The 9,968-nt window shown below is 32.8% G+C and overlaps 1 protein-coding gene across 3 annotated transcripts; it reads right to left on the reverse strand.

Annotated features, from left to right (window-relative positions):
- Positions 1 to 407: 407 nt before the first annotated feature.
- On the reverse strand, positions 408 to 4,538 carry LOC125843316 (protein AGENET DOMAIN (AGD)-CONTAINING P1). Of its 3 annotated transcripts, none has more exons than XM_049522558.1 (5): positions 3,890 to 4,538; positions 2,256 to 2,735; positions 1,652 to 2,146; positions 1,060 to 1,536; positions 408 to 655 (listed from the first exon to the last, which is right to left on the reverse strand). In XM_049522558.1, the coding sequence occupies exons 1-5, from the start codon at positions 4,346 to 4,348 to the stop codon at positions 641 to 643; spliced, it is 1,926 nt and encodes a 641-aa protein (XP_049378515.1). In that variant the 5' UTR covers positions 4,349 to 4,538; the 3' UTR covers positions 408 to 640. The 3 variants fall into 3 exon arrangements, with proteins under 3 accessions (XP_049378515.1, XP_049378507.1, XP_049378521.1); XM_049522550.1 differs by having other exon boundaries at positions 408 to 672; XM_049522564.1 differs by lacking the exon at positions 408 to 655 and adding an exon at positions 692 to 970 and having other exon boundaries at positions 3,890 to 4,537.
- Positions 4,539 to 9,968: the final 5,430 nt, after the last annotated feature.

Consider the following 9,968-nt stretch of genomic DNA (forward strand, 5'->3'; position numbering starts at 1 on the left):
TTAAATCTCATGGTCAGATTTTGGAACTATCATTAAGGTCTTGTCCTAGTTTAAGTGTCGGGGTCAGATCCTAAATCAATTATCGGGTTTGATTTTCGAAGCAGAAATTATTTTCCTAAAGAGTTTTTTAATCTCAAGCCAAAAATAAAAGATATTTTCTGTTTTTCATTCACCAACCAAACATTAAAATATATTTTCCAGAAAACATTTTCTACTCACCAACTAAACATGAGAAAATAAGTTAGATTTCCAAAAAAACATTTTCCTTGTACCAAACACACCCTAGGTGTAAACTTTTCAGAGACAAGTTTACGGGGCAAAATATGTATTTTCCAGAAACACATAGATTTTGCAATAAGCCTTGTGCTAATTGATTTTATATGTGGTAAATTGATTTTGACTAAATATAGGCTTTATATATTTAAGAAGCCATAATAGTTACATGAGGAAACTTTAGCTCTTCCAAGTTTACTGATCATTCTATTCATGTACATGTCAAATGATAACGTAATACTATATGTACAAGTCAGGCAACTTGAGAATGTTTCGCTGCACAATTTGATGTTTTCATGAACGAGCAAAGTGCAAGATCTTCGAGGAGCTTGTTCAAGTCTGTAAATATCATCATGATTTGCCCTGATCATGATATACGACCCTGCAAAGCAACACACTCTGGACAAGTATTCTAGATCAACAGTGTTAAGAATGAAATAGAAGAGATTGCAATGTTAAGAATTTCTTTCTTTGTTAGATGCAGTAAAACAGTAAGTGGAGAAGCAAAGCCTTACGATCACAGCTAAACAAAAAAAAAAACAATTTGGGAGTCATTATGTCCAAATATAACAGAGACCATTAATCAGTAGCTCTTTCTATTACTGTATAACCAAAAAATTCCACCCCCTATACATCCTCGCCTTTTGTCTGCACCTAACACACATCACATATTGCACTCTTACCACTAGACCAAAGCCTGGGGAAAGGTCACCAATAAGCAGCTCTATGTTAATAACATCACAAAATAAGTTAGCTACTTAAAAAGAAATAAGAATCACATCATACCCTTTTAGCAGCAATCCATTCTCCATCTAGCCAGTTTTGACGGGGCCTCAAATCAGAATGCTGAAATTCCAAGATCTCATTTGCTGTTCGAAAGTAGACTGTATAATTTGAACCTATGAGGACTTTGCACACTTGACCAGCCCACCATCCACCATCATGCCAAGCATCAACTTCATCAAGTGGCCTGAATTGATCAGCTTGTTGGATTACTAGGGGAGAAGGCCTTATAAAACGAGCATCTACTTCTTCAGTCAGGAGGTCAGTTTCATCATCAGTTTCTAGAGTCTGGTATTGTAGTAAATACGTCCCATTTCCTAGAGGTCTCACAATTGTAGCAGGGTACCATGAACCCTGGTAACCTTCTTCATCACTCCTCACCTCCACCTTTGCTCCAACACAAAAATTTGTATGACTGGCTACTCCACCATTCTGTCTCTTTAAGTTTAGTTTGGACTTCACTTGGAGTTTAGATTTTTTCTGCATGTCAGGTGAATCACATAGGAATGAAGTAACAAATAATCTCAACCATATGCAGATAAAACTTTTGAAGAATAAACCAAATAGTAATTGTCAAAGAGGAAGGTTGTCATACCATGAAAGCAATGACCCATTTTCCATCTATCCACTCTTGATGGGGTCTCAAAGTGAAATGGTCAAACACCAGCTCCTCATTTGTTGTCCAAAAATAAACCATGTACTTTAAGCCGTCAAGGATTTTGCATATAAGACCAACCCACCATCCCTCATTGTACCATGCGTCAACTTCTTCAAGCATTTTAAATCTGTCAATTCTTTGAATTACAGGGGGACAGGGCCTAATGTCAGAAACATCTGCCTTTTCTTTAAGGGGCTCAGATTCGTCTTCAGTTCTTAGTGTCAGGTATTCCACCAAAAACTTATGCTCACCAATGGAATCAACAATTACGGCAGTGTACCAGGAGCCCTGATATCCTTCTTCATCACTTCTCACTTCTACCCTCATCCCTTTGCTGAACTTTGGCTTCGATGTCCTTCCACTACACTTTATCCTGATTTTCAGCTCCTTTGACTTCAGTGTCATGTCAGATGAACTTCTTGTCTTATCAAACTTTAAGAAATTGAGGGAACAGAGGAGGATGTACAAAGAAAAAGAAGACCGTTATGTAGCCTCGAGGCAAAAGGCCAACAAGTACGTGGAAGAGATTAGAGGAACATACCTCTCTGGCAGTAAACCATTTCTCTTTGACCCATTCTTGACGAGGCCTCAGCATAGAGTGCTCAAACACCAATTCTTCCTCTGTGGTCGTCAAACAAACTATATACTTTAAACCACCAAGAACTTCTTTTATATGACCTTCCCACCATCCATCATTCAACCAAGCATCTACCCTATCAAGATGTTCAAATTGATGAAATGATTGTATTTCAGGTGGACAAGGTCTGATGCATGAAGCATCAACCTCTTCTTTGAGAAATTGAGACCCGTTCACTGTTTTCAGTTTCTGGTATTCAACCAAAAACTTGTCATAGCCAACAGATTCAATAATTGCTGCAGTATGCCATGAACCATAGCAACCTTCTTTATCACGTTTCACCTCCACAGACATCCCTTCACTAAATGTTTCCTTCCAAGATCGGCTACACATTATCCTGAGTTTGACCCCTCTTGATTTCAGCTCTACCTCTGGTATGTTCTTCTGCATTGCAATAATTTTGTGTTTTTGATAAGTTTCTGCATCACAATAATTTCATCTAGGTAGTATACATGAAAAAAGAGATAAACTTTATACTACGATACATAAAAAGAATTTTAACTTGGTAGTATACAGAAAAATTATACTCCACCAAGTGAATATTCAGCTAAGTGTCCTATAAAATGTAATGCATGGTCTGATACAATTTCCTGTATAATTATATAAGCAAATGCCAAATAAGCGTGATTAGAAGGAAAGCATTCTCAACTACACATCTTTTTTTGTTTATTTGTTAACAAAAAAAGGCATAATAGGAGGAAGACTTTAGATATAGGAAGACAAGAAGAGAAATTTACAGGTAGATATACCGATTCAACTCCCCCCGGCACATAAATTTTGAAAGAAAAATAAAGTGTATTCGATGCTTAAAGATTCACTAGCATATGCATAATCAAAAAACAAAAGAAAATTATTTGATTCATCTCATGTATATTTCACCATAGCATCTTCCTCGGAATAAAGAATAGTTAAGGAATGAAAGAGAAAAAAAACTGCCATGCCTTTTAGTTTACTACATCCATTGGAATCACACTATTTCCGCCAAATTGCTAATTTTTCCTCTTGCTATACTGTCAAACAATCAGATCAATCAAGAGATTGTCACCTAACTATCAATTAAAATTAGGATCAAAATGCAAGGCTTTCAGTCCAAATTCAAATTGAAAACAAAAACACCAGTAGAATTGTCAGCTACACATCTCTCTCGAGTACCGACAACATAATCCTTGGGAAAGTCATGCATCAAGGAATAAAACAGTAATAACAGCTCAACAAGGGATGTAATAAACCGAAAAAATTAAGTTTTCTACCGCACGTTCATCTGGAATATACACGTTTGTTAGCTTAGACAATTCATAGCTCCCATTTTATAAAAACTACAACTTTGGGATAGAAAGAAGGAAAGCAGCCAACTAAAACATAAAGCAGTCTATTAATCCCCATTTTGATTTCAATATATGTATATAAACTCCTAAAACCAACATGCAATGAGGTCTATATAGTACTCTTTCTCCCCAAATTTGCATGCTACTTTTTAATTTGACCAAAATTGGACAAAAGTAATGTATCTTTTAAGCTAAAATTTAGGTACATTTTACCTGGGGAATTTGTTGGAACTCAAGAGGAGGAAGCCAAGAACCATCATCCCAGACTCGATAAACCCGCAAACCCCATCGTTCCACTTTAACAATTTCTTCCTCTACACCATCAAGTAAAACGAAATACATAGAATTCTCCAATATATCATCCACCTTCCCTTTTCTCCATCCTTTTTCTTTATAAAAAACCTCCACATTATCCCCAACCTTGAAGTACCTGTGAAGCTCCGGTGGAGGTGCAGGACGTACATCACCGGCGTTTACGTACTCCCTCCGGCTTCCAGAAGATTCCTCGCAGTAATGGGTCTGGAACTCAACATAAATTTGACCATTTCTGGTTTTCTTACATGGGGTTGATCGGAGTAGGGTGGCGGGTAACCAGATGGTAAAAGGGTTGGTTTTTAGCACTTCCACGGCGTCTCCTTTGTTGAAGCATTGTGGGGTTGTATGCAGTGGCATGTGGAAAACCCTAAGAGAGAAGGGGTTACTTACTGTGAGAGTGCAAATTGTAGGAAGCAGAGGGAGATGGAGAAGGAATAGGAATAGGAGAGAGAGCTGTGTTGGTGCTTTATTGTATGTACACTTTTCAGGAGAATGCTTCAAATTGAAAAATGTGGAGGTCTGACACACATACTTTATGGATCTTTTTTCATCTTTTTCTTTTGGGGGTGGGGTGGAGGGTTGTTTGTTAACCAACCAAATGGAATGCATAGCTACTCTTGTTTGGATATTTGAGATGAAATTATGATTTATGAAATTGAACTTTTCATTAACCACACTAAGTGTAATGAATACTTCCTCCGTTTCAAAAAGAATGGTCTTATTATCACTTTTCTTTTTTGGTAACACTTTCACTTCAACTTTCCACATGCATGTTTACAACCACAAGATTAAAGGACATTTTGATACATTTGATATAACTTTAATTTAGAATCATAAGATTAAAAAGTCTTTTTTCTTTTCTTAAACTCCGTTTCAAGTCAAATTAGGACATTCTTTTTTAAACGGAAGGAGTAAGTGATATGGTTGTTTGGTTATAGGAGGTGAAATCATGATTTGAAATTACATGATATAAAGTTAAATTTTTGTTTGGACATATAATTTAGATTTTTAAATTGTGTTTTTTTTGCTCATAAACATAAAGACATCATAAATTATCAAAATGATCTCAATTATTTATAGAATTTTGAAGAAACTAAGCAAATACTCCATAAATGCAAATTAATTACAAACATACACCCTGTTTCATTGGTACCCCCACTAATAATTATAATAAATACTCAACTAATAATTTCGTTTAACTGATACTAAATCAATGACTAATAATTGACTAATTAGTAAGTTTCTTGTTGTGGTATTATTAAAGTTTCTTGTTCAGAAATTACTAATTAGTCAATGATAATAATATACATATAATATATATATATTGTAGTATCATTAAGGTTTCTTGTTCATACCCCTACTCATTAGTCAATGATGTTATACAAGTATATATCTCTATTCTATTATTATTTTATGTTTTTATAGAAATGTGAAGTTGAGGATGATCAAGGGTAATACGGTCAATTCATATATATTTCATTTTAAAATTTTACAAATTCTATTCTTATATTTGTCAAAATATTTTTTTCAAGTGGCTAAATTTCCTCCACAAGTTACATGATTTTTCTAGAAATTTACATGATTTTTCTAGAAACAATAAATTATAAGATTATTTTAGAACTAAGTTTATGTCACAAATAAATAGACACTAACCATTCTTCATTTCATTCACTCCTCAATTCTCTCCCCTCTCATGTATTTTACCAATAAATTTCTCGTTCTTTATTTCTAATTTGTATCCTAAATACTACACACTCCGGTATAGATCTCTTATTAGGAAGGCCAATAATGAAGTTTTTTTCAATATTAAGAACTTTACTTTTGATCAATTTCTTACATAATGACCTTATTTTGTAAAATAATTATACGACAAAAGTTAACTTCACTATTTCTTAGTGAACACATCACTTCTGGGATGTGTCCATATAACAAATTTTCAACAAAATTCAACTTTTCCACACTTTTCAAACACCCTAATGAACATGATAATTGACCAATTAACATGTTCAATCCAATATCAATCACACTTGTTTTTCTCAAAAGGCCTCGTTCATAAGGAATGCAACCAGTAAGCAAGCTCTTCAAGAACAAAATTTCCAACAATTTCGAAGCATGTTATGTCATTTCTTTTGGTTCTCTTTAGACTTTTCAATTTCATGATGTTGTTTTTTTCTTTTTGGAGTGTAAAGATAATTTTTGAAGTATCTAATTTACCCTATTTCTCTTTTTATGTAATAATTCTAAAACTTCACGTAACATATATGTTATTAGATAATTTATTGAGAAGCATATATTTATTTATTACTATTATTTTATCATCAGTTAAAATTATTTTAAGCAAGTTATATATATATATAATGGGATTAGCAGGACCCTCGCATAATGAGATTTAGTTATTTTCGATTAGGATAAACACTTTCTAGTCTGAGACGTTATTTTTTATTTTCTCCTAGAATAAACACTTTCTAGTATGAGACATTATTTTTTATTTTCTTCTAGGATAAACACTTACTAGTCTGGGATGTTATTTTTGATTTTCTCCTAAGATAAACACTTCCTAGTCTGAAACGTTATTTTTTATTTTTCTTCTAGGATAAACACTTCCTAGTCTGAGACCATTATTTTTTATTTTCTCCTAGGATAAACACTTTCTAGTTTGAGATGAGTGTCATGATAAGGTGCTACTTTTTGATAAATATGAGTGGTACAGGTGTTGTATTATGAATCTTAGATGAGAGCAATAAAATGTGATTAAGTCCTAGCAAGAGCATTAAGAGGTGTGCCCAAGATCGTATATAATCATACGAGGTTCTAATTAAGTTTATGATTTTTCATGTGTGCCTAGATAGTATATTTGAGCTATCAATATGGAATAGGCTGATGTAAGCATTATTTTTCCTTTTAGAGTTAGATTAAGCAGCTTTATAAGTAAATGTGGATAACAGTTATAGAAAGTCTTGTATAGAAGCCAAAAGAAGTTACGAGAAGTATTTGAGAAAGAAGACTTAGAAGGAATATCAGTGCATGCGCATGGAGAGTTCAGTAGCCATAAGATTAGCATTTTTCGAGTAAGTAAAGTAAATATAGACTAGTTTAGAGATGAAGGATAGATCCATAGCTTTAAAGTAACAACTTCAGACCTAAATGAGAGATGAATTTATGAAAAATCAAGTCAAGTGTTGAGAATTAGAAAGTGATGTGTTCAGAAAGAGTTAAAGTGATATATCAATCCATTCATACTCTAGTGTATTCCTCAAAGTTCAGTTGTTACAACATCTGGTTGATGCCTCTAATATCAAAATTGTGTTCATGACCTATGCTCATACACTACTTTGTTGACTCTCATTATTATTTGTTTTGGGACAAACTCCTCAAACACTTTATCATCTTAACTATGATGTCTATCATGACTTTTGTTTTTTATTTTGTATTTTCACTTCTGTATTGTCTAGGAGAGATGTCGATTTACCCAACGACATTAGAAAACATAACTATCTGCGATATTACTATTTGGAGCACTCTCTTTAGTTAAAACTTGTTCCGCATCTAGTGATGGAACTATCGTGACACAATTGGGCAGAATTTTCGAAGCTACAAGAGTCTGGAAGAGATGTAACCTTCTCCTTCTCTTGCGTCCTGTTTTCATAATTCTTTGCATAAAACTTTTGGCTCCGCCACTGCTCACTCGTCAAAGTGTTCAATAAATTAAAGTATCCTTTAAGGGCTTCAAAATGGGGATAGAACAAACAAAACAAGCAATATTTGTTGCATGAGCAAGTTTGCCAATTTTAAATGTGCAACATAAAGTTTAGGGCCGCCCATACTAGACTGATGTGGATCTCTAACCAAAAGGGCAACATAAGAGTTAGGAATATTAATGTTCTTTGATGAATTAGATTGAACACCGAAAAACGTCAAAATAATCATTTATGAATAAAATAGACTAGTCATAGTAAAGTCAAAATAATCATTTAATTTATTAATAAAATAGACTAATCATAGTAGTTAAGTTGTAAATGACCTTGAGTTGACAAAATAAAATATAATACGTACTTGATTGAAAATTCGTATTTTGAAGTAAGTAATTTTGTAGTATTATTTTTCTCAAATAATAAATATACTTAAAGTTGATATATGATTAATTTGTATAGATATAACTAATACTCAAAACATATATTTTGGTATTTTACCAAATGAAGTAGTAAAATAGCATCGAAAATCAATGAGAGAGTTGTTACGGCAACAATTACGTTGTTCAAAATTTTAAAAAATGTGAGGTGGTCGCTATGGCAACCTTTTCAGGGAACTAATAAACTGAAATATGATGTAAGAATGCAAATTACCTTACTATACATTTTTTTTATTATCTTATTTTCTACGGAGAAGGGCCTAAAATGTCCCTCAAGTCTTTGAATTGGTATAAAATTACCCTCCATCTACCTATCGGTCTTAAAATACCCCTGACGTCCACCTTTCGGCTCAAAATACCCTTATGTCTAACGGATCACACTCATTAGGCGGATGGAGGGTAATATTGTACCAATCTCAAAGTTTAAGGACATTTTAGGCCCTTTTCCGTAAAAATAATTTGAAATTACTTAATATATAAGCTCACATGATTGACTTGATTTTGAATTTCATAGTAAATTTAAAATTATAAAAAGGTTAGGCATCTACTCTCTAAACTACTCCCTCCCCGACCCTTCACTTCCTATCTCTTCCATTATTTTTTTTCTATTTGGATCTTGTCCACAATTTTTTTTAAATTTATGACAAACAAGAGAGAAAAAAGGGAGGAAAATAATGATACATTCATATAGAAATGATTAGTTCAATAAAAGATGACTTAATCAAACAAATATGTTCAAATATTACATTTTTTTTTGTGTACCCAAAATTAAAAATAAAAAAATAAAAAAATCATTTATGAAAATTTTATATTAATGAAAATAATAATATTTTTAGATGGACAATCAGTTAGGGAAGTATGGATTTTAGTTGGATCCCCATTTATGAGTTGAATCACGTTATAATAAATTGAGGTTGATTTAAAATAGGTCAATAGGAAGATATCATGAAATTATTTTTTCAATATTATTTTCAAGTTTATCGGGTCAAAATATGAATCATAAGTGGTTTTTATAGAAATATAGAATTTTTAAAAATATCATTTTTATTATTTATTTGAGAATAGTTTAAATTTGGACCAATCACATTAAGCAATATAATAAATAAATATTTAATAATTTTACTTTAAGGGAGCTATTAAAAATAAGGGCAAATATGAGTCAAAGGATTAACATCGAGGGTATTTTTGAGCCGAAAGATGGACGTCAAGGATATTTTAGGGCCGATAGGTGGATGGAGCGCAATTTTGTACCAATTCAAATACTTGAGGGGCATTTTAGACCCTTCTCCGTGTTTCCTATTATTCCCTACTATTCCAAAAAATTACTAAAATTCCTCTTTTTCTCAAAACTTCTCATTTTCCGGATACATTACTTTTCCAATCTAACTCCACGATTTCTCTTCCTATTTTAACGCTAACAATCACATCAGTTACCTCCATCAATTCATTTTTGAATTTCAAATCTCTTCTCTCTCCAGTCAATCAATTTCAACTTGCTTAATAAGTACTTCTTCTTCTTTTTTAATTTTTTATTTTCATCTACAAATTTTTGATACATATGGATGATGCTCCATTTTTTAGTATTGAAATTATGCAATTAGTCTCATCTAATGTAGACCATGTTCCTAATTTTGATGACGAAGATTTTGAAATTGACTGTGAAAAAATGCTCAAAAATGAGAAAAAGATCGAGTTGATGGTGTCTCTAGTAAGGGATTTGGATTGAGATCCATGGGTGACACCATTATTGAATGTGGAAAAAAGCTACGGGAGTTGATACAGAGCAAAGGACAAAGTGTAGAATGATTTCTTCGTAATTTTTTTTTGCTTTCAGCGGATCAAATTTTT

This window comes from Solanum stenotomum, chromosome 1 (genome assembly GCF_019186545.1).
Source record: "Solanum stenotomum isolate F172 chromosome 1, ASM1918654v1, whole genome shotgun sequence".
Taxonomy (NCBI): domain Eukaryota; kingdom Viridiplantae; phylum Streptophyta; class Magnoliopsida; order Solanales; family Solanaceae; genus Solanum; species Solanum stenotomum.

What these genes read in the sequence shown, in the direction of transcription:
- LOC125843316 (XM_049522550.1), bottom strand. Translation starts at nt 4,348, where the DNA reads ATGCCACTGCATACAACCCCACAATGCTTCAACAAAGGAGACGCCGTG. An exon ending in AATGGTTTACTGCCAGAGAG is followed by an intron (nt 2,147 to 2,255) that starts GTATGTTCCTCT and finishes AATTTCTTAAAG; the next exon opens with TTTGATAAGACAAGAAGTTC. An exon ending in AATGGGTCATTGCTTTCATG is followed by an intron (nt 1,537 to 1,651) that starts GTATGACAACCT and finishes CCTGACATGCAG; the next exon opens with AAAAAATCTAAACTCCAAGT.